The sequence below is a fragment of the Buceros rhinoceros genome, unplaced genomic scaffold, assembly GCF_000710305.1.
Source record: "Buceros rhinoceros silvestris isolate BGI_N320 unplaced genomic scaffold, ASM71030v1 scaffold7895, whole genome shotgun sequence".
Lineage (NCBI taxonomy): Eukaryota > Metazoa > Chordata > Aves > Bucerotiformes > Bucerotidae > Buceros > Buceros rhinoceros.
The window spans coordinates 1-25,213 of record NW_010411108.1 but is presented as its reverse complement, the minus strand read 5'-3'; the positions used below and the strand labels follow the sequence as shown (position 1 = coordinate 25,213).

General features: G+C 39.7%; 1 protein-coding gene across 1 annotated transcript in view; it reads left to right on the top strand.

Annotated features, from left to right (window-relative positions):
• The window catches only part of ANKRD44 (ankyrin repeat domain 44), a gene marked incomplete at its 5' end in the record, with an annotated part of 54,301 nt that extends 32,517 nt beyond the window's left edge, over positions 1–21,784 (top strand). The window contains 13 exons of the mRNA XM_010135879.1: positions 819–930; positions 5,775–5,846; positions 6,619–6,820; positions 10,201–10,279; positions 11,305–11,422; positions 12,454–12,670; positions 13,318–13,405; positions 14,321–14,404; positions 15,641–15,786; positions 16,594–16,676; positions 17,116–17,198; positions 18,045–18,136; positions 21,726–21,784. Coding sequence (XP_010134181.1) covers positions 819–930; positions 5,775–5,846; positions 6,619–6,820; positions 10,201–10,279; positions 11,305–11,422; positions 12,454–12,670; positions 13,318–13,405; positions 14,321–14,404; positions 15,641–15,786; positions 16,594–16,676; positions 17,116–17,198; positions 18,045–18,136; positions 21,726–21,784 — 1,435 coding nt within the window. The remainder of the gene's footprint in view (positions 1–818; positions 931–5,774; positions 5,847–6,618; positions 6,821–10,200; positions 10,280–11,304; positions 11,423–12,453; positions 12,671–13,317; positions 13,406–14,320; positions 14,405–15,640; positions 15,787–16,593; positions 16,677–17,115; positions 17,199–18,044; positions 18,137–21,725) is intronic.
• Between the last annotated feature and the right edge of the window lie 3,429 nt (positions 21,785–25,213).

The window sequence follows — 25,213 nt, the reverse complement described above, 5'->3', positions numbered from 1 at the left end:
CTTTGTGCCTATATTCCCTAATGTTTCTGTTTCTGTGCTTGTTGCTCTCTCTTAACTGAAAAAGTACCGCTTCAGTAAATCAACAATTCCGTAGTGTGATGCACTGGCTTATTTCAGTGCTTTGCACTGAGCATGTTTGTTGCAAAAAGAATTAGCCAATAGCTTCCTCTGTTTATTTACTCGGATTGGCATTTTCATCTAGCTGCTTAATGATTTTTTTGTTTTAAAAATCCTTTTTCGTAAGACAGCCTCACATTCACTACAAATTACAAGCTATGGAAGAAAGTACTAGCAACAAAATGATGGTTTCTTGATGGTATAAGGAGTTGCAGGCACTATCAGGAGCATAAGGAACCCTTTGAAAAACACGTGATTTAAAAAAAAAAAAGCCAACAAAGAAGAAAATGTATTTGTGTATGTAGATGCCAGGGAATGAACTCAGTTAAGTCTTTATGTTTCAGCTTGCCATAGTGCATGTTTGGAGTTTTTCTGTTCAGCAGTAACAATTCTAGGCTCATGGTTCAGAGTTGTGTAGGGTTTTTTTCAGCCTTAATAGTAGAAAAAGATACTGTGATCTAAAGTAGCAAAGGGTTGAAGATTGTTTATGAAGAAGACCTTCGAAGCTGAGTAGGGATTTTCTGTTTTAAAAAGCGATGACTATGGCAAGCTATTGGTGAGAAGAAGGAAACTTGTAAGTGATTTGAAGTGCTGCTAGAAAACCAGAACTCATTTCCAGTTTTCAGCACCACTCCTAGCTGCAGTGAGAGATGTCTGTTAAAAGTTGTGAGCTCTCATTTAAACAAGTGAATTGTCCACAGGTGTCTAGAGTTCCTTCTGCAAAATGATGCCAATCCGTCCATCCAAGACAAAGAGGGGTACAACACTGTGCATTATGCTGCTGCATATGGGCACCGGCAGTGTTTGGAACTGGTGAGTGCTCAGACAGCTTGGAGGTCCCTTAACTGCTGATATATGTATATGTGTATGTGTGAGTATTATCAACTTCCCTGACGGTTACTCTCTCAATTCTTTGCATATTCACAAATCTGTGAAAACCTGCAGTTTGGTGCAGTTAACTCAAATATATATCAGTTGTATCTTTAAAAGCAGTCCTTGTTCAACAAGCTGGTGCTTAAGCCTTGTCTTTGAGTGGAGTTTATGTGTGCACAAATTATTTTTAACTGTGATCAAAATATTCTTGGTGTACATGTGTGGGCCAGCAGTAAGGGAGAGTTCCCAGTGCACGACGGTGTCTGTGCCTTGTGGCACATCTGGCAGCTGGCATATCATTTGACTTGCCAACTGAGAGAGTAGATAGCTTTTGTCAGGTGCGTACCTGCAGAATCACAGAATCACAGAATCATCATCCGGCCGGAAGAGACCTCAAAGATCATCGAGTCCAACCGTTACCCTTACACTGCCAGGGTCCCTACACCTGCAGTCTGTTTTCCTCAGACGAAGCAAAAGCAACATTGATAAAGTTACTGTAATCAAGATTAACCTTGTATGCATTGTTGTTTCTCAATATCCTGCACCTGAATGATTAGAGATTGCACCTCATAAGCCAAAAATCTGTAGCCAAAAAATCAGATTTGGGAGATGTATAATATGGATTTGTAGAAGTTTATGATTGTAAAACTCTGTCATATCTGCTTGATATACAGGGTGATCCAACATTATTATTGTCACATGTCAGTACGATCTAACTGATTAAAAAAGAAGTTCGAAAATTGTATAGATATTCAGGCTTTAGTAAGAACATTGTATGCTGTTTAGTGGTTTATGTTGTTTAGTTTGTTCTTTCTTTAAGAGTCAAAGTAGTTAATTATTGAAGAGGAGCTCTGCACAGCATGTGCTGCTTTCACACCATGTTTATCAGTTACTGCCACCACAGGAAAAACTCCATGGTTGGCCTGTGTCAGGGTCACCACAGCTAGGAAGCTCTGACCTGTAGTTATGCCAGAGCAGCCCTGGGTCAGAATTTCAGGTGGGATGTTAAGCCTTTTTAGCTCCCACCTGTAAGCGCGTATATTTAGGACACTTAAAATATTACTGATCCTTTGTTGCCTGTGGCAGCGAGTTTGGCCTTTCCTTCTCTAGACCCTTTTCCTAGAGCTGATCTCTCGCAACTCTGCCCATGGGGATGGAGGGGTCTTCTGCTGAGCCTGCCACCCATTTGGAGTGAAAGCAAACGTTCTTGGTATTTGTAGGGTGTATATATAGAGTAGCCTTCTCTGTACTGTGTACGAGCCTATGTTTGTGTGGCCACAGCAACGTGTACTGCAAGCTTACCCACGTCTTATCACTGGATTCTTGCATGACTTGCAAGAGAGATCTCTGTAACAGCATCTTCGCTGGGGTGTTTATTCTCTTTCAGCCTTCATATCACAGACCCTGTGTGCCAGCAATGTGAGCATGTTCAGAGCAAGGTCCCCTTTCTTCTTGCTGCTCTGTGTGTTTTCTGGCACAGATCAGTTTCAGACAATGACCTGCTGTTGAGTCCTGGTGCTGCTCAGGCTTGCCAGACGAAAGGAAGAGCTGGGAATGCAGTGCGTGTTGGTGGAGGGTGAAATGCAAACCATGGGCTAGTGACAGCTTCACCAAGTGTTCTGTATTTGGACAAAGAAATTCAATGTTTTTCCATGCCATTCTTCCCATATTTGTGACTATAGTTTCAGTATAGCAACCCAAGGTCAAGCATCATTTGGAGGCTTCTAGTCATACAGCTGTTCTGCATACACCAGTGAAAGAAAACTGTCAGAATTTTTAGCCTGTTGCATGCAAAGGACCACTATTGTGTGCTAGGGTGTCAACCTAGAAGTTTTGTGGGGACTGGGATTCTGCCATTGATGTTCAGGGGTTGACAGGCATCTTGTTTTCTCTCTGGAATACAAAAGATAAATGTACCAGAAAGCACGGGTGTAACAGTAAAAGTTATTAATCCTCATAGAGAGCCGGGGGAGAGACAGTCTGTAATAGCACCCTTGTAGTGCTATTAGTTTGTAACAATAGAACTGAGTAATTGGCATGTTTTATCTTACTTTGTCTGCGTCTCACTCCCAAAGCATTCAAGTTCCTGTTTCTGAGTGTGAAGAGGACTTGACAAGATAATTACATACAGTATTAAATAGCACTGTTACGGGAAGAGAAAAGGTTGTGCTGGGCATTGCCAAGCAGCAGAAAGAGAGTGAGGGGATCCTTCCCATTTAAAAGGTTGTAACCTAACCAGAGAGAAGAGTGCCCACCCATTTCACTTGCAGCATTTCTGCACAATTCTGACATCTGCTTAAAATCTAAAGACAATCAATATATAGAAATGGAATAAGCTAAAAGACACCGTTTCCATGGTACAAGAAATCAGAAATGAGGTATGATGGACCATTCTCCAATCAGCCACCAGTAACAATAATCTGTGAAATGGTTTTGAGTGATAAACTCACCCTTTTAAAAGCAGATGCAACAGTGAGTAGATTCTTCCAAGTATACTCTAAGATAGAAGCAAGGACACACTGTTTCATGTGTTCTTATAACGAGTATTTGTAATTTGCTATAAATGCCTTTTCAGAACCATAGAAACACTGGTGAAACTGGAGAATTTCATGGTAACTTGGACCTGGTGCTTTTTGTCCCTTTGTGCATGATGTCTATCCTTCGGGTGACTTAACTGTTACAAAGCAGTGCTTGACAAGGCATACTAAAAAATTATTAGTGCTGTATCTTTAGTCTTCCTCTTCTTGCTCTCCTTTGTACTGTCTCCTCTTGCACTGTATGGCTGCGTATCTGAGAGCTACCAGGTTTGCCATCAAATTTGTGTTTACGCCTGACTTCATGATGGCGACATTCAGCCTGATGAGTAATAAGCTCATTAAGCCTAGTCTGCATCAGCCTAATCTGCTTTAACTCTAAGCCGTGGATATGCCTTTTGTGAGGGGCTCTCCAATCCCACAATTTGTTCCTTTAGAGCCATAATTTTGTCAATTTTCTTTGTGGTTTCTTTCATCTCCTTGAAAGGTAATTATCTGCCTTGTTCCAGGAGAATTTTGGAGCCTTCTGACAGGTTAAGGGATGTATTTCTTTGTTAGGATTTTTTTAATCCTGGAATTTCAACAGATTATGATAAATGTAATTAAAAGTGATTAAATTAGTCTCCTGTGCTGGCCTTATGGACTTGGAGTAAAGGCCGGTATTAGGCGGGCAGAGGAACAGGCTCAGTGCATGGGTTAGTTTGGTGGGATTTTCTTAGTTTGTTTAATCACTAGAGAAAATCAGACTCTGTGCATGTATTCAGAGCTGACTGCTGCTTCATGCTGTTTATAGCTGTCTTACATAAGAGAAGAGCAGTACTTTAAACTGGAGGTGGCTCCACATGGTAAGACCAAATGTGTTTCCTATCTCTGCCCAAAATCTACTGAAAAACTGGCGTTGGAACTTGATCCCCATTCCCCCTTCCCCTCAGCTGCAGGAAAGAGTTAAAAACAGTATTACCTCTTAATACACACACCCACTTGCTTATGAGTGGTATTTGCATCAACATGTATTTCCTTCCCAGTCCAGACATTTTACTAGGCACAGAATATATAAATAAATGAAATTACTGCCTAATTTTCTAGCTCTTCCATGGGATTCAGATTAATGTCCTTGTTTAACAAGAGATTTGTGACACCTTATGCATTATTAATGCTAGCTTGTATTCCAGTTTGATTTTTGGGGAATAAATTTGTCCTTGGTATTAAAGAGTAATATGTTACACCAGAAGTTCAGACATACGTCGGAGTTTAGGACCTGCCATCCTCATGCAGTGTAGGCAAGCCTCCTGTCAGCTTTCACTGCCCTCTGGAGAGTCTTCCATGTTGTCATACCCTAGAATTGTCTAGATTGCCACAAAAACTGCCTTTCCTCTTTTCCAGTCTTCTAATTAATTCCTTACTCTGTCAAAATAATCCAAAACAAAAAATAATCTAAAAAATTACAAAACCTGTGTGAAAGCTTGATTTTTAACCTTAGAAACATGACAAGTCGGTTGTAGTTACCTGTCCTGCTTTCCTGTCTCTTTTTACAGTCTCCTATGACTAATTTTCTGTAAAATGCTGTTTTCCAGTCACAAAGGTATTTGGACACTAACTCTTTGAGTAGTCACTAAGTAGAAGACCATGCACCTGAGCGGTGCTACTCAACAAATGTTGAATTGTCAATATGATTGTCAACACTGTGTTTATGATTTTCTTTGCAGCAGCCTCAGTTGGATAACTTGTCAGGGTCCACGTGGTGTTGTGGAGCAGTGCTAATCCATAGTTTCTCCTTCTAGATGGACAGAGATGCCCTGGTTTTTATGCCTTGAAATGCTTTGTGATCCCTTGAAGTGAAGAGGCTCATATACAAAAGTATAATGCATGTATTAGATATCTGCAAGAGTTTGAGGCTGTATTGTGTTTCGGCAGACTGTCATTACAGGAGGAGGTTCTGCTTTGATAAATTATAAAAATGACTGTGAATGACTCACAGCTCAGTTATAATTATTCCCAGTGCTAATTATGTGTCAGAATTATCCAAAATGCTGTACCAGACGTGGCTTGCGGATGCATTACCTGTGTAATCATGACAACCTTCTTTTTCCAATAAAAACTTTATTTATTCCTCACAGTCCTTCATTACTCACTGTGGACATCTGAGGACAAAATGTATCTTTGCCTGCTGCTTTGTAGTCCATGAGAACTTATCCTGTCTTGTGCAAGGATGTTTTATGACTTGTCTTTTTAAAAATTTTTTATTTTCAGCTTCTGGAAAAAACCAACAATATGTTTGAAGAACCCGATTCTGCAGCTATGAAAAGCCCTTTGCATTTAGCTGTAAGTATGAGATATCTGTAAAGTGTTTGATCAGTATCTCCTAGAATAATTCCTTAATCTCTGTCTTTGAAAAAAGCTGAAGTAGAGACTTGTTTTGAAAAAGCTGGAAAGGGATGTAGGCCTAGATGTTACAAAAACTGGTCCTGGGCTGGAATCGTTAATTAAGTTTATGGCAGTTGAAGTTCTTGGTTCTTACTGACTCTAACACTGGGGTAAGAAGACGACACAGACACTGGGGTGAAATTAAATGGTAGGACTGGTTCATCGCTGAATATCCAACCTCACGGTGAGGCTGTCCTCCTCTTGAGAGGGAAGGAACTTGCTTCCTCAGAAATATGGGCAAGTTTTAATTTTGTAGTATTCATATCTCTGTTTCCCAGTCAGACTGCTCTGGCCTGATGTTTCAATTAACCAGGCATATTCTGAGGGAACAAGATCCAGGACAGTTGGGTTAAAAGATTGTTTATCTTTTTTTCTGCAATTTGAAGTCTGTGGGAGAGCAAGTGTACTCCCAAGCCCAAAGAGGAGTTAGAACCTGCACTATCACCAACGTAAATGACTATGCTGGGAAAGGACTTGTCCTGCAGCTGGCCAGACAGCAAACTCATTTCCTCTGTGGTCCCTCTTGGGCAGAATCCAGCTTCTAAGTTGAAGAAAACTATGTGATTTCTACTGTGTTTAGGAGACTGTGACAGTGATAGATTTTATTCATGTTTTATGTCTTTGAAAGACGAGAGTTGTGTTCTTTACACGACACATTTCATATTTCTAGGCCTATAATGGTCACCATCAAGCCTTGGAGGTACTTCTGCAATCCCTGGTCGATCTGGATATTAAGGACGAGAAGGGACGCACTGCTTTGGACCTGGCTGCCTTTAAAGGACATGCAGAGTGTGTGGAAGCTCTCATCAGCCAGGGTGCTTCTGTCACTGTAAAAGACAATGTCACCAAAAGGACCCCCCTCCACGCTTCAGGTGAGTGTGCCTTTACGCTATTAACGCTACAACACAGAAGCAGCTACCTTTACTGCTGAGGTCCTACAGTTAACCCTTTATCTTTCATTTCCTTGGTCTTTTTTCCTCTGTCCCTGTGGTTCAGTTCTCCCTCACATGGAATCCCGTATTTTTCCACACCACTGCTGCACTGCCCTCACCTGCTTGCCCCTACCTTACCCCGCTATTAGCAGCTACTCATTAAGATGTGTGGTGTTTCCCCTTTGACACCACCTCTTAATGTTTCCTCAGCTGAAAAAAAAAACAGGGGAAGTGAGAACACTTGCCTCACTACTACTCCTGTGGAAGAAAGGTTGAAAATACAGGTGGGCTCTGAGTGGTGATCAAAACTTCCAGTCTTTTGCAGTGACAACACTACAGAAATTTACCCCCTTTCAGACATTATTCTTCTCCTGAGCTATCTTGTAAACTTGCTCATGCTGGGAATCTGTTCCGTTGCCCATTGTTGAGTGTTAATTACACAACATGGATAATTAACTGGAAAATGTAGAATTTGCCATTTATTTAAAGGTTATTATTTAACACGTAGGAAAAGGTGCTCCTCTGGCTCTTCATTGCAGGGCTCTGTACAGCATAGCAGTGACCTCTAGTGGGAAGGAAAATTAATATCTCAGTGGATAACAATTATTTTCATGGCCAGACATAACGGTCTTTCTGTTTATCTTTTAATCTTGCTTAGATTAAAATGCATACACATCCTCTAATACCAGTTTGTTCTCTATGTGTGATCATATAAGCACAAGAAATGTAAGATCAAATCACCTACTATCAGTTTTGTCTGCAGTACTGAAGAAAATGCGCATAGTAGATCTTCATAGCATACTAAAAATGCTTTCTGCCCCCTTAAATTCTGCATCAGAACTGGTTATATTACTCCCCACGATAAATTAATGATACAGAGATGTGCTGCCAGAGTTTACGTGTCAGAGGTTTGAGACCAGAATTCAGTGAGATTTAGTTTTAGTTTGTTTTTGATTAAAACCACAAAATATTAAATCCACTTGATTCTCACCCTGTTAAAATAACACCTTTATTAAACCAACCATTTTAATGTGCACATTTCTTACCTTCATACAAATTCTGATTGTGTGTGGCGGTTTCTCCTATTTTAATTTCTTTCTTAATTGCCCCCATCACTGTAGTGTGGATGCCTTCCAGGAGGAATATTCATTGTAGACTTCTCTGGTCTGTGATACTTTTTGCTTCTCAGATTAAAAAAAAGAAAAATTCAGGGATACAAGCAAAATGTTCTTTAAATCTGCAGTGAAGCAAAGTAAGTTCAGTTAAAAAAAAAAAAGGGCAAGAAAATCCTACACACAGGAATGAGACGAAAGAGAAACATGTACCTTAGGCAGAAGGGAAAATATTGCACAGACAGGCTGAGTATTTGAACTCTTAGTAAAGAAAATTTATTGCTGTCATGAATGTGGAAGCTTTCAAACGCAAGGTAAGTGCCTTTTAGCTAAATATCCATTAAGACAATGTTTAGAACCTTCTACTCAGAGCTGTGCAGAGTTCTGTGAAAATGAGCTCTGGAGTAAATCTTCTATGTCCAACTGTTATAAAAAGCCACTCCCAATCTAATGACTTCTGCTACGCTGTTTCATAACAGAACCTTTTGGTCAGAAGTGTTTTAGCAAAGAATGATGCCACCTTTCTGAAACTCCGCATGGTACCACTGTGGTATTCAGCAGGTTTTATTTGCAGTGCAAGTGGTAAACTGGATCGTTTTGCCAAATGGAACAGAAATCTGGCTGAACTAATCCCCTGAGTGACATTGCACATTTGCACACACAGAAGTGAATACTCGCGTGTGCAGCACTGTGCACTGGAAGGAAACAAGAAGGCATGTGCACCCATCCTCTTAAACACGTTTGCCTTCATTCCTTTTAATTACACAAGCACCATGGCTGAGCACAACAGTTAAGGAGACCTGAAGTGGTGGGCTGGGTTACAGGATTCTGCAGAGCTCTGTTCAATAAAGGGATTTGGTAGAGAAATCATCTAATGAAGTATTTGTCTGTCCCCGCAGGAAATAGATTTCCTCTGACCTCGTAATATGGAGGATTTCCTTAGCCTCAACTATATGCTCCCTGTATAATTTTATTGTCACCTGCCTTTCCTCTGCCAGGCTCCAAATGTTCCCCTGGTGTTAGTGCTGTGACTTTACTGGCAAAACTGATGTTCCTTGCCAGGGCTGTAACACTTAACCCATTGCTGGGTCAGCTCCCAAGAATTTCTGGGAGTGTCCACTCTAAAACGCATTTTCGAAAATCCTCTTCAGACATTGGTGTGAACACACTCTGATTTCTCTTCCTCCTGCTGGGAGAAGGAAGAGGTCTTTTTTTATCAGTCCTCGGCCCTGCAGAGCTCTTTACGTGTTCTGTATATGGCATTACCTAGTGGTATATAACTAAAAATGTCTTTTGTTTTTCTGAGTAGGGCAACTGACATTATTTTTGGATGAGTGATTTAAATGTGATGATGGATGCCCTTTTCTCTGGCAGAACGTGACATAGGTGGTGTCCGAGGGTTTTGCCTCAGCCCCCAGGGTGTAGGCAGTGTGAACGCGTGACTTGCTGTAAGAACACAGTCTGTATCTACCAAGTGCAGGAATTACTGTTTTTTGAAGAAGAAAACACTGTTCTCTTCACGCCATGGAAGGCTGAAGCCTTTAAGCCATGACACACAGATGGTTTCCAGAGTCAGGCCCAGCAAAGCGTAGTAACTCAGAGCTGCTTTCTAACAGCAATGGGTTACATTTTAAAGAGCAGACCTGGTTTTCAAGAAGCAGCTGAGCCTTCCAGTAACGTTAAATGAGGAAAGATGGAAAAACCCAAGGGGAATTTTAGTCTCTGGTGTTACATGCTGTTACAAAGATGACGTTTGTATCGTTGATCACCTTTGTAGATATTCTTTTTTCATAGCAGCGCTGAAGAACTCACTCGTACGGTGCACGCAGAGTCAATGAGCCTTGCTAACGTCCTCCCCACAGTGTTCCAGACCTAATCGCAGAAAGCCTTGTCTGTCTGCTTGGTCTGGGGGATTTTGAAATGCTGTCTGGTTTAGTAGGAATCATCTCAGTACTGAAAATCACCATTTCTGTTTGACTCATTTGGGATTTTTGTATGTAAGAGAACTAACCCTCATCTTTCTGAGGTCAGGGAAAGAACAGCTCACCATTTCCTTGGCACAAGTTAAATGAAAATTGGGCAAATATTAATGTCTTACACCGTGGAATATTTTCCTTGTTTATAAGGAAATTTCTTATCCAGAAGCATTCCAATAGACTACTACCTGAAATTAAACATATTTTAATCAAACATTTTTTTTCTTCATAGTCATTAATGGCCATACACCTTGCTTACGGCTGTTGCTAGAAGTTGCAGACAACCCTGACGTGACAGACGCCAAAGGACAGTAAGTTTTCTTTGTGATGTCTTTTTTTTCAGCTCTGCAATTCAAAGAGCACCTCAGATTTTTCACAAAAAAGCACATTTATTTGAAATACTGTATTTCCTGCACTTTTCCATACAGAATTTGGCAGAGATCACAGAGTACAGGTTCAGCTGATCTAAGCCATGTGGAAAGGGTTATTCATTAATCTCAGCCTGTGCTTCACACTTTAAACAATTCTTCATAGAGGCTGAGGGCCAGATTCAATAAAAACTAACAAGCTCCTGAGATGTTTCTGTAGAGCCTTTTTTGTTCTAAAATGTTGCTATTTCAGAGTTTACTTGGTATACTAGGCTGGTGCAGTGGGACAGAATGTTTATTTGAGGTGACACATGCATCTGAGATGTTCCTACAAAAATTGTACTTCTCATTAAATGACCATTATAGAGGAGAATAAAGTATGTTTTTAAAGTGAATGTGAATGGTTTAAAAAACTCATTTGGGGTGCCTGGAACGTATCTGACTGTACATACAATTTTAAATGGTATTAATCTTATCTGAAAATAGAAGGAGGACAGATCTCTTGCAGAAAAAAAAGGAAGATATGTTAGTCCAAATTTCCTCCTGTCCCTTCACCGCCTTTAAGGAATTACGCAACATTTGAGAAAGAAATGCTTCGGGTGGTTGTCATCGGGGTAATTGCGGGGATGTTCACTCACAGCACTTGGGGACTGTAAAACTCATGTGTCGCTGGAGGTGACAATGATTGTGGGTTATTAAGAGAACAGATTGTCTTGAATGATGTTGCTCTGTAAACAGCTTACCAATCACTTTGTTTCTACTTCAGTCACAGTAGCTCATTATTATCTTAATAATTTCATAGAAATGTTTTCACTTGGGTGTTATGTAGATCAGTATGGTGAAAGAAACAGGTTTGTGGGTAGGAACAGAGAGAAAAGCTCACTTACAGTCTCTGACCCTGTAAGTGAGCAGTGGCACGTGGTAGCTCATTTCAGAGCTGTGACTGGTTTGGTTTTGTTTTTTTCTAGAACCCCACTAATGCTTGCAGTGGCATATGGGCACATTGATGCTGTTTCTTTATTACTTGAAAAAGAAGCATCTGTAGATGCAGCTGATCTTCTGGGATGCACAGCTTTACATCGAGGGGTGATTTCATTTTTATGATTCTTTATTGTTTGTTTTACTGTGACTACAACTCACTTATAAACACGGGGATATTGAATGCAGGAAATGCTGTAAATTATTGGAAAGTCAATGCAAAGTCAATGAGGTAAAAAGCAGGACAGATCTGCTCTTAGTAAGGCTCTGCTTGTGGCTTTATTTCCTATTTGCTTTAATTAATTACCTAAAAATACTGATTAGACCGTTTTTTCTTGGCTCTAGGCACTCTACAATAGCAATTACTACTCTTACAACTGAGCACCTTATGCATGCTGAAAATAATTTCTGTAAAAGAACCGCTCAGCAGTTATTTTCATTTTTGGGGGGAGGTTGGTGGAAATAAGCCTTAAGTTTTTTCTAGAGGCTGTGAAATTTGAGGCAGATCTAGTCTTTTCTAGGAGTCAGTTTCTTACCCAGTGTGAAGTTGATGCAAGAGGTGACATTTATACAGAACTCTCTGATAACTGCAGTGAGCAGTTCAGCTGAGGAGTCCAGCACAAGTCTGTAACAAAAGCTACGGCAGAAAAATTCTGTTCTGTATTGCGAGCAGTACGTGAGCGTGTCATAGATAGCAAAGCTGACCCGTGTATGATACAGAGGTCACTGATAGTAGCTGCCAGCTGTTAAAGAAGCTTTTCATATGTCTGATTATATTCTTGATCCTTTTCCCCCTCAGTTCTTCTCTCACATTCATACATGGTTTTGAGAAGCTAGACTCAGGTTTTCTGAACCTCAACCCTTGCTTACCTGTTTCTTTAGTTTAAACAAATCCTTGCTTTTGTGCCTCCCTTAGTGCAGTCTCTGGCACAGACTGGGAATCAATGACTTTGAAAGACAGCACCAAATACATTTCAGTATATCAGTTGTCATAGGCACTCCTGGGAGCAAAGGAGCTTTCATCTCTGCTTCCTGAACCCCATCCAGGCTGTTTCATGTTCACCTGCATCAACCGTATTCCGTATTTCCTAGGCAAGAATCTGTATTATGTCAAGCTCTGCTCCTTTCTCTGTTACCAGATTATGACTGGGCATGAAGAGTGTGTTCAGATGCTGTTAGAGAAAGACGTATCTATTTTATGTAAAGATGCCAGAGGCAGAACACCCCTGCACTTTGCAGCAGCTCGGGGTCACGCCACTTGGCTGAGTGAATTATTGCAGATAGCACTTTCAGAGGAGGACTGCAGTCTGAAAGATAATCAAGGTTACACACCACTGCACTGGGCTTGTTACAATGGTAAGTAGCTGCCTGTGGACTTTTGACAAGTTCAAATGTGGCCTTAGTTTTACGGAAGCATCATAACAAAGCAGGCTAATGCTTCTGAGAAGCTCAAAATTAAGAGAGTTCTCTCCCCAGGGGAATTCCAGCAATACCTCCCAGGGGCTTTGCAGCTCATTTTCTCCTGGTCATAGGAGGCCAGGGGGAAATTCTGGTGTTACCAATGTCAGTGATGAAATTCTCATTGATTTCTGTGGGGCCAGGAATGCTTCTCTGAAGTGTCACCTTCTTATTTATTGGTGCAAGAGACCACGTGAATAGATGGATATTCTGAATCGAACTGATTATTCTAAATGGGATAATCTGAAGTTATTGCTTAATAAAGTAAAGTTTCCTAATACCATCATTTAAGGTAACATAAATAGCATCACATAAAAAATAAACTTCTTTTTCCTTTCCTTTTTTTCAGTAAGTGCTAATATTAGCCTGGATTTATTTTGCTGCTGCTATTAAAAAAATCTGTTTATAATTTTATCACATAAGATCTTATATACACATTACGTTCAGCTTTGAACTTGGTGTTAAATTCTAATCCGTCTAAGCTTAATATGAATTGATGAATTACTTGCTTTGTGCCACACTGTGAAATGCCTGATCTCTTACAGGTCATGAAAACTGCATAGAGGTGCTATTGGAACAAAAATTTTTCCGCACATTCTATGGTAATAGCTTCTCTCCATTGCACTGTGCCGTGTAAGTAGAAACCTCCAGTAACAACTGCTTTAGGCTATGTCTGGAAAAAGTAAACAAGCTTCAATCTCTAGTCCTAGCCAAAGGGACTGATCACTTATAGAAGCAAACTCTGTATCCAAAGTTCTCGTATTATGAACGACAAAGAGGTGGTGCCTACTATGAGTTATTCATTTTCTTCCATGCATGTATTTTATACATATTCCTTATTCAACATAGTATTTGAAATCTGAGTTTCTAGTGATGACTTTGCAATTTTTATTCCAGTATTGATATTCTTTTAAAGTAGAATGGCATCCTCAAACCCATTAAAAACGTGTGCAACTTAAAAAAGCATGCAGATTTAAAACAAAAACAGCCGCTAATCCAGCATGGGTGTGTGTTAGCTACACTGTATGTCCAGTACTGTTACTAGGCACTGTGAATTTTCATATTGAAATGAGTCAAATTAACAGTAGCCAGAAGAGTGTTAACAGAGCACATCCATGAAGGAAAAGTACTCAAGGTGTGAGTTGTGAGAGATGTGGGCTTCAGTACCTAAATCATTAGAATTACGCTTTCTGTGTGTAGGTACCTATGACTGAGTGCTTTCCAGATCCAGGTGTACTTGATATAGACTAAAGGATTTTAAGGTATTAAGGTTTTAATCCTAGGTTTGTGCTGTGCTTTCAGTTACACAGTGAATTGCAGGATCAGCTTTGCTTTAGAGACTGAAATTCATAGTAGCAGATGTAGTTTGGTTAAATGGAGAGACGATGAATAATCAGAAGCGTGACTGAAAGCAGTATGGCAAAGGTATCTCAGGATAAGTTATAAATCGTCAGTAAGAAGTATTAATGGGGAGTGAAGTAAATTAATACTGGAAAGTGGCAAAAGACGTAGACTTTTGACCTTTTTGAAATGTCTTTTCTTTGGCAGAATCAATGATCATGAAAACTGTGCATCGCTGCTCATCGGAGCCATTGATGCCAGCATTGTCAACTGCAAAGATGACAAAGGAAGGTAATAAATAGCTTCTTAGACAAACTGCACTTCATCTTCCTGAATACATGTAGTATTTTTCATTGTTCTTTCTGAACCTCGGGAACTAATCCTCCTCTGATACTGTTGAGCTAAGTTGCCATGTTGACTCTTCCAAATAGCAGTTTGTATTGCAACAGTGTTAAGTGGTGGCACACTTGAAGTATTCAGTTTCGTAGCACATATGAAAATAAATGCAAAAGAAATAGTAGGTTTAGAACAGCTATGATAAGAGGCTGTTTTCCTGAACCAGTTTTCTTTGTTCAGTACGTATTTAAACATGTTTATCTTTGCTAAGTGGAGAGATACTGTGTACACACAGAAAAGTACTTCATAAAAAGCTTTAATGTTATGTTAGCATTCTCAGGGCACACAACTCAAAACATCTGGGCAGGAAAATACTACTGATACAGCAAGAGATATGCATTCAGACAAATCCTTAATGTGTCACATTGATAACCCCCTCACTCTGTGTGTGTGTATTTAATTAAAATTGCTGAAATTCTAAAACCGGAATGCTCATTGTTTCTGTTAATTAAAACAAATTCAAGGCCTTCAGTAATGGTGATTACATACTCCTGTAGGATAAGACTGCCTCTCCCTTAGTGATAAGCAAACCTGGAAGTAACACTACAAGCTGGATTGTGTACCAGCTATCTTTCATCTCTGTTTGTCATGCTTCAAACCCAAAATGCCACAGGGAGACAGGAACAAATTCTAGTGTCTCAGTTTTGTGGAAACTGATAACCTTGAAAGTGGATAGAATTCCTTCTGCCTTTTATAATAATGCTGTTATTGTTGCTTGTTACTGCAGTATTTTTGACTGTAACTTAAAATACTTTTTTAAAATGATGGATCTGTTCTTTTCTGATAGTTCTTTCCATCTGAAACTCATTAATAAAAATAAAATCAGATGAATGAGCGTTTGTGCACCTTTTCATATTCCACAGTTATAAATATGCTGCTAATGCAAGACTCCCCACAGTATCATATCCATTCCCTGCTTGCCTTTTTTAAAGTTTATATTGCACCAGGATGGAGACTGTAAATATTATTTCATTTATTTCAGATGCAGCTGATGTAATGTTCTCCTCGTGACAACTTAAAGTTTCATAGGGGGAAAAAAAATCTTGCACTTTCAGGTTCTTGGGGAGGTGAAGTAAACAGGAATATTATTGTTCTTTAGCAACAGCCATGGTCGTGTTCCTCTCCCCACAGAACGCCCCTGCATGCAGCAGCCTTCGCAGACCACGTGGAGTGCCTCCAGCTCCTCCTGAGTCACAGCGCACAGGTGAATGCTGCGGATCACGCAGGGAAAACACCGCTCATGATGGCAGCTCAGAACGGCCACGTAGGGGCTGTAGGTAAGTACTTCCTCACCTCTGCTTGTCCCAAAGGCTGAGTGTTGCTGCAGTTACTATCCCAAACAGGCAGTCATTTTTTGTCCAGGAAGAAAAATAAGTATCATGGATGTCCATAAGAAGCTACCTTTACATCTGTAAAAAAATTCTTTTTCTTCTCACTCACTGTTTCTCAGCAGTCTTGGTGAACATTTGCAATAATAATTTTGAGTCTTATTTTCTCCTAAGAGCATACAATAAAGAGCATGAGAGGAGTAGTAATTCTATTCTCCTGTTTACTTCCTTGATTTTATGGAGCAGTAAAACTGCACATGTGAAAAAGATTCTGTAACCTTTTTTTCATTCTGTTATAGGAAGTCCTGTTCTTAAAATGGCAGCCATCAGCAGCTGCCTTTCCAGGCTAGACTATATACCCTAGACATACAAATTAGGGTCATATTGGCTCAACAGCATTCTCTTTCTTCTAGCTTCAACAGCACAGACCCTGAACTCTTCATACCCACTTAGTCCTCTCAGAGCAGGACCCACGTTCTTCTCAAGAGAAGGGGATTCAGGCAGAACTTGCTGATCCGCAAATGGGGAAATTTATAAATAAGTTAAGATGATGTTTGACAGTTAGGGGCACCATGAATGAGCTATTAACTGCACATTAGTCTATTCTCCATTGTTTTCACTTCGTGTTCATGAAGTTTTCATCACATAGTGGCTTAATTGATTAGCACGTGTATTGAAACAGTAATTTTTTTCCGCTGTTCTTACATGTTCTTCTGCCCACTGGGTTCGTTCGTTGATTTCTGTTCTGTATCTCAGACTTCTTGGTGAACGTTGCCAAGGCTGACCTGACATTAAAAGACAAGGACTTGAATACATCTTTGCACTTGGCTAGCAGTAAAGTAAGTTGAAGACTTCTGTGTGCTCCTATTCTCATCACCGTCTGTCTGTTTGTATGCATGCCTGTGTTTATGCTCCTAAATTCTTTTCTGTGATGGAAACATGGTGGTCAAACTTGTGCTGAGGAAGGAAACATTGTTCCAAGCTTTTCCTCAGGTCTGTTTCAAAGTTTTGTCAATTGAGAAATATGGATGCCTCTTGTGACAGCTGCAATGTGAGGAAGGAAATCTAAGAGAAATCATGAAAAACTCTTTAAGATTTTACCAAGTAATCTCACTGTAAAATAGGTTCATATATATATAGGTTACTTACAAGCTGAGGAGCATGCTTTGTATTTCGAGCTGAGTTACTAAATTTCACGTTGATATGTAACATTTCTTTTGCCTTAATTTCAAACTCCTCAGCAAATTAACGCTATTTGGTTTTTTTCCAAACTTACAGGGTCATGAAAAATGTGCCTTGTTAATTCTTGACAAGATACAAGAACAGAGCCTTATTAATGCAAAAAATAATGCATTGCAGACGTAAGTATAGCCTGATCCTCTCAAGCTCAGCGGGCTTACCAGAAGATTCCAATTTAGCAAGTCAAATTTATGTCTCGGATTTCTTCACAGAACAAAAAAGTTAATTTCTAATTTTTCTGAGTGCTTGCCCTTGAAAAGACCAGATTTGTATTGCATTTTCACTTTTAATTTTGATTCCTTTGATGCCAATTCTATACATGGTCTGGTGGAAAAACTATATGAGGTCACTTATTTGAAGACTATATTGCTTGCAGGAGAACTCATTCCATTTTAGCCCTTTTTTCTTCTCCCTTGCAATATGAAATTGTTTTTCCTGTCCCACAAGCTGCCCCCAAACAGGAGCACTTGGTGTTGGCCCAGGAAAGGTGCAAACCAGTAGTTATTTTTAATTGCCAGCTTCTCTGCAGTAACAGGGGTTAGCGATTGAATATTCAAGGATAAAAAGGCAATGCAATGATTTTGAACAGACTGTAGTAGCCAGAATTAAGGATGGATCAAAGGCATTTCTTCAGCCTTAGATTTACTTTCCTATTAAGTCTCAATTGCATGCTGCAAACTGTGGAAAAATGAGAGGTTTTTCAAGAAAGCTTTTAGCCTGCAAAGTATTGGGCAATCTTTGTGTATGTAAAGATAATGATATTTGTCTTGCACGTACGTTTTATAGTTGTGGAGCATGAGGATTATTTTAAGGACTGTAATATAATGTAATGCCTATAATGGAATTGTAATGACCCAAAGGAGGAAAACATCCTCTTTCTGATGCTGGGTGTGCTTTAAGCATTACCTCAGTTTCTTTAGAAAGTCTATTTTAAACTGAACTTTAATTTAGTTGTTACGTTTTTGTAGACCTCTCCACATTGCTGCACGAAATGGCTTAAAGCTGGTAGTTGAAGAGTTGCTAGCCAAAGGGGCATGTGTCCTGGCAGTAGATGAAAATGGTAAGTCAATAATACACTTTGACAATCTTCAGTAGGACCCAGCAGGTAATTTTACAACAGACTGAAGCAATAGACTTAAAAGCTGGTGATAGACACCACTGATGCTTTTATCCTTCCACAACAGACAATGAGCTGTGTGAGTACATATTAAAAAAAAAAATCAGATACTATTTATTGTTGTTTAATATAAAAATGTATTCTGAACATCACAGCAGTCCCTTTTACTGTTCATTTTGCATGTACTGTCAACAGCTAGTCTTTTTAAATGCTTGAGTGCAGTGGTAACTTGAATTTCCTAAACATGCAAGTGGCACCGGATAATTCTGACGCCTTGCAGAAGAATTAAGGATTATGCATTCAATCAGCGCATGTTTTAATGGGTAGGAAGAAAACCATCAACATATGTTTGATTGTGTCCTAGTTCATTCTGAGATCAAAGCTTTTGCTTACCAATCATCCGACCTAATCCAAGATGCAAGTAAATTACTGTTGCCTCATCAAATACATGATTAGTTAATAAATCCGATAATTTTGTTTCAGATCTCAATGAAGTCCTTCCCTAAACATTGTAAAGCCCATAGAGGGCTGTGCTTCTGTAATTAATGGTTTCAAAATGGCCTTCATGAAATAAGCTGGTCTTTCTTACAATACTGACTTTGTGGTATTAATGTAACAGTTTGATCCCTCCACCTTCCCATATCTGTCAAGTAACAATAATAATACTCACCCATCATTGCAAGACATTTGAGATCTATGGATGAAAAGAACTGAGTGGAGAGTATTTACTACTAGCCAAATGCTACCGAGATACACTGGCATGAATTGAGTTCTGCTGAAGTCATCTGGCCCTAAGCTCACTTCAGAGATCGGGGGCAGAAAAATGAGCAGACTAGCTTCTAACCACAGGTTTTATCATTAAATTTGTACAGACAGATCCAGCTGACTTGTGTGTATGTAAATGCAATGAATGAAAATTAAGTTTAAATTTTAAACACATCTAATTTTTCTAGGAACAACAGCACACACAGTTTAAAAGACAAATTTAAGCGCAGTTTTACTATGAGCACAACCCTAAAGAATATTAATGGTTGGAACTCAGTGGAAGAGGCAATTCCAGTCAGTGCTCAAATGTGGGCTGTTTGCCACAGAACTGTACTCACACTTGTCCACCAAACTCAACTACACTGCAGATGTTCTTGGCTTACTTGAGGCAATAGTGTATCAGTAGTGGTCGTTGCCTCAGCTTACTATTGCTGCAGCACTTAAGGTCTACCCATCTGCAAAAGAATTTGTTTGCTCTCAGCATAAAGGAGGATTTCTTGGAAAGTGCTGGTGTACTACACAGCAGCCTGCAAAACATACAGCTAGCACGGGTGATCAGCATCCTGGTGTCCAGGATCTGCAGGTGTGAAGAGCTGCTTCAGGGGCAGTGCTTGGGCACGAGCCAAGTTAAACTGAACTGCACTGAAGACAAGCTTTGAACAGCTCCCCAGTTCTCTGTTTTACTGACATCTGTATCGTGTTAACTTTGTGCTTAAAATATATGCCATGCTTTCTGAGTTCAGTCATTATTCTTCTAACATACTGTTAGATTTGGGTAACTAAACATCCACGTAGTCATATCTGCTAGACGTGTACCACGTGTGCTGGCCTAATTCTTTTCTCTTCTGATTTACTTCCTAAATAAACTGCTTTCTGAGTTGAGTAGATACTGAACTGATCAGTCTTTTAAATTGTTTGCTTACTACTTCACAATATTTTTGAACTAATTTATGTTCTAATGAAAGTTGTTGTTCTCAGAATGACTTGTTCACAGGCACAGAAACTGAAGCCAGTTTCTGTCTCTGTTGCCATCCGCCCTGTGTTCTCTATTCATCACACTGTCTGTGCTGTAGGACTGTGTTTAGCTTATTCATATCGTGAAGTTTGTTTGCTGCCTGATTGTAAAAATTAGTGCTTGTTGTGGTCACAGTGATTTAAATGCTCCATGAAGTGTGTATTTTCCCAGCATGTCTAATTTAAAATGAGTAACGTACCCCTGTTGCCTGGCATGATTGTAATGGACATACATCTCCTGCTCCCGATGTCACCTAGAGATGTATATGAGGAATGCTCCGTCCATTCTCAGTGCCCTCAGTACTAACCGTTGCCTTGTCTGCGTTTGTGCCCAGGTCATACGCCAGCCCTGGCTTGCGCTCCTAACAAAGACGTGGCTGACTGCCTGGCACTCATTTTGGCTACCATGATGCCTTTCTCTCCTTCCAGTTCAATGACGACTTTCAACTTCGTTTGTTTTAAAAAAGACAATTTGGGCAGGACACATCTCTGCGATGGCTCCACTATGGGTAGCATTAACTCTTACAATAAGCCCTTGAGTAATAACGTAGGAACAGAGGACGGGTACAATGAAAATGATTCGGATTCTGAAACGTTTTGACTTTTTGGTACTCAAAAACATGTTCTCATTATTATTTCATTCCAGCTTTATTTTTACACAGCTTAAATCCCACGGCTATATTCTTAACTGTTATTCTTGACAAGTAGTTACTGAAACATTTGTAGTGTTGACAAGAATCAAGCCTTTAAATAACAAAGTTAGAGGGATTTACTGGAACATATTCCCATTCGTGTTCCACAGCTTTTCAGCCTCCTGATGTTTTCTTTAGGCTCTAAGTGCCCCTGTGGAAAGTCTCTACCTCTTATTTTAAGGAGAAAAAGAGAAAATGCCTTTTTTCTTTTTCACAGCACAAATAAACAGGGAACTGTTTGTAAAAAGCTCTTACGTGCTTTAGCTGTACCTTTAGTACACAAACATATTTCATAGATTGGAGCATCACCCCTTTCCTGTGTTTGTCTGTTTCCTGCTGCCAGGGGCTCTGTTAATTAGATTTCTTTTTTTTTCTTACACAAACCAAAGGTAAAGTTGTAAATCTTAAAACTGCCTGTATTACTTCTCTACAGGAAATGAAACCTGTTACATTCTGTGTATTAAGCACTTAAACGTACAGAAGGCACTTTGAACATTTCTTAGTTGCAGCACACAATTAGCAAAATAGAGTTATTAAATCTAAAGGCCAAATTCTACTTGTCTCACCATATTTTCCCGCAGACCACCTGTGTAAAATGCAAATCACGTGGCCCTTGTTGTTTTTCAATTCAGCACCAACGCGTACGGTTTATTTGCACTACAGAATTAGGATCATCAGATGTTTGTGTCACCTGAGCCATTAACCATGAGTCTAGTACCAGGAAAAAAAAAAGAGGGGGTGGGGATCAGGTGTAGGCAAAGGTGTATGTAAAAGTTTATAATGACTTGCCAACTTAAATGGATTTTTTTCCTTTTCTATGCTTAAATAACTTATTTTTACTGTAAACAGAATCAAATTTTAAAATGCCTTTGCCAGTGTTTGGATTAACAGAGCAAAGGTAAAGCAGTGAAAGCGTAACGCCAAAAGTTGAACTACCAAACACCAGAAAACATTGCAGTGTCCTGTGCAGGGGATGGGAGATAATGTGCTGAAAAAGCCTGTTGTCACCAGCTTTTAAAGCAATGTCAGCTTTGTGAATATGTTTACTCCTTCTGCCAAAGTTTCTAGGTCAAATGGACCACGACCCTCCTCTGCAGCAGATGTACAAAAGGAAGAATGAGACTTTGTAAACAAAAACAAACAAAAAACAAACTAAAAGCTATCATGAACTAACCAGCTGTACCAAGAGGACCAAAATGCTTCTTCAGTAATTGAATGGAAGACTTTGCTACTTCTACTTTTTTCTTCAAATGTGAGAGACTTAATGAAGCAGTTTTTCTAAAACCATAAACTCTGTAGGTAATGAGTATTTCTGGGTGAATTTTACATTTTATGACGCTGGTTTCAAGTTGACATTTGTAACGGATGACGTGTTGACCACAGGTTTTGTTTTTTTCCAGACTAAAGAATATGTTCATATACTTTTAATGTAAATGTGTTTATATTTATTTGAAATGAAACAAATGCCCAGGAAAAATAACGATGGCTTGTTCCGCTTAGCGTTTGTGAACAGTATTTGGTATGATGCGAAATGAAATGTGAATCTAGACAATACTGGTGGCCCGAGTGGGAAAAGGGCAGGCTGACGCCCGTGGGGGGATGTGAAGGTTAAGTCCACTGGCTCGATTGGTAAAAAGCAGAAAGCAAAACACCTTCCCTCACTCAAGAGCGTGCAAAAGGGGTCCAAGCCCTTGCTAGACAAGCGAGAGAACACCATACAGCTACAGTGAAGAGGGAAAGAGGCAGTACAGCAGGGAGTCAAGGGGTTAAAGTGCCCGTGCCCAAGCTGTCTGCAGGGCTGTGTCTGTGCTGGGAGGATGGGCTGAGCTTTCAGCAGGGTGAACAAAAAGTACTGCGTTTTTTAGCCATGTTCTGCTGAATTGTTGAAAGTCCATTGGCAGACTCCAGTTCTTTAATTGGGAAAAATATTCATACATGAAGTTTATTTTATTTTGCCTTGCTAAAATTACATATTGTTTCCTTGAACATTAACAAATGTCCAAAGTTTACAACAAAAAATCACCAGGGATAGTGTCTCTAGAGTTGAACGTATCTCTTCGTATTTTCTGCAGTAGAATGACAGAGCACCCGAGACCCTGGGTTTCTCCTCAGAAATAGCACAGAATAACATTTTTATCATTGATTTTTTTCAGCATTTTTGCTTTTAAAAGTTGCAGAGTAGCAATAACCACCTTACCACTGAAAACGAGATCAGTTGTTAAGGTTTTCAGTGGTGTATCTCCAGAAATGAATAGAAATCCCAGATTTTGCCTTTTTTCTGTGGAATGGTGGCATTCTGCAGCAGGATCAGCCTTTTAATCTGAGTTTAACCAGGGATTAACTGAATTCCTGAATTCAGGTTACTGAATTCCACTGATCCTTCTAGGAAGCAAGTCTAAGCTCTCCAGATTAAACTTAGCCGTCAACAAACCGTGATGTAAGTATGCAGTATTCCCCAAATCACAGAGATATATGATTTGTTCGCATCCTAAGGGCGTTGCAAAGTCATGTTTTAAGCGTGCTTTGTGTAGGAGGAAATCTGTCACGAGGAAGACACTTGGATGCCCTCAGTGTTGGCCTATCCCACATCCCCTGTGAGTTACCAGAATCCCTTTTTTCCTATCCTAGTACATTAATCTGTAAGATAATTTTTCACATGTAGAAATAAGTTTGTAATTTAGGGCAGGTATTTAAGCACGGGACTAATTCTACTCTTGTAAGTAATCACCTTGCCTTCCTGTGGACTCTTTACGAGGGTGGAGTTAATCACACGTAACTGTTGCACTTAACCCTGGATCCTGCAGCGTACAGGATGTGGACGACCTCTGTGTCTGCGCCAAGCAAAGGGGCTTTGAGGAGGGGCGGCAGCGTTAGCGGCATCGTTTCATCCTGTATTTTAAGCACAGCGGCAGGTGGAATCCACAGCAGTCCCAAGTCTCTCTCATAAATACTGAGTTACAACCTCTGGACTGCCTGAAATTGCTGTGAAATAGCTCAGGGTATTTCTGTTCATCGCTACTAAGGGCACCATAATGTGTTTGGTACTTTTCTGCAGTAAAACAACTGCCAGGTTATCGAATTAGAACAAACACATGAAATTAACTGTTTATCCATTGTACTGTTGAGAAACTTGGTTATGTACCTTGAGGATGATTTTTAAAAATTGTGATTTTTATTCTTAGTCATGTAAGAAATATTAGAGTGCCTTTTTATATTTGTGTATTATGGAAATGTTTTGTGAAACTTGTCTTTTTTTTTTTTTTGAGTGTTATAAAAGCAATATATTACCAGTAAATTTTCATTGCAGACCTTCTTTGAATGTATAAAGTGTTTCTTTTTTTCATATGTTCTACCTGCATTGAAATGAAAATTAATATGCTAAATTTCTATAGGAATAATGTATAATTTTTGCAGTGCTGAAAATGCTTTCTTATTACACAAAAAGCAAACCTTAGGTCAGTGTTATAGGAAAGGGCGTTTTAAACTAGTGACAATCTGAGTGTGTGTATAAAATGTAATTTTATGCGTTTCTTATGCAGTGATCTACATATTAAAGCCAATATCTTATGTTTTGTAGATTTTGTCTTATATTTTATGCTTTAGCATGTGCAATATATCTTTACAAACCATGGTGATACAAATCTGGTGCCAGTGTTATATTTTGAATAACATTTGTAATAAACAATATAAAATACTGTTTGATGGTTTTGGTGGGGTTTTGTCGGTATTGTTTGCTTTTGTAAATTGCAGTTTGAGGACTTGGGTTACATGTCACACATGAAATAAGGAAAAAGACTTAATTCAGCAAATGACTTGGAATTCGACCTGAATCTTTTCAAGCACAGTTTGGTAAATTTTTTCAACTACTGAATGCTGTATTAATGTCATGAAGAACCCTAACTGTAAACTACTCTTGCAATGCATTCAGATGGTTATTTTTACAAATAAAAATGGTACAAATACTGTTGGAAAACCGACTAAATCTTGTTTCTTTTGAAGGAGGGGGAAGGGCTTAAGTATTTAGCAGTGAAGATGTTGAAAAGGCAACTACATGTATTTCTACTTTCTACTCTCCTCATCTAACTGCCCCTTGCCTTAGTCAGCTGATTGCTTCCTCTGCAGATGGAAAAAAGCACCCAACCAAACCAGGAACTTTTTTTTTGTCCGTTATTAAATTTAATTTCACTGTTTCCACTGATGAGCAACACCAGCAATGGCGTGTTGTGCCTCAATATGGGGTAGCAGTGCCACAGAGGCTAAAATCCCGTCAAGAAGAGCGCCTAAAGATAGCAAAAGCGGCTAAGATGTTAGAAGTGCTTAAAGCAAACGAACAAAAACCCACCCAAAAAACCACCTCAAAACACGACGACCACCACCGTCTTCTGCGCTTGAGCTCCGGGGGTGTTTTCGCTACGCTGCCACGAGGCCAGGTCCCTAAAGCAGGGGCAGCCTGAGCACCGCGGGCTCCGCAGGCTTACTCTCGGAAGGTGACCCACGGCGAGGCCCCTCTCCCGGCGGGACGCCCCCGCTGGCTGCTGGGCGCGGCTGC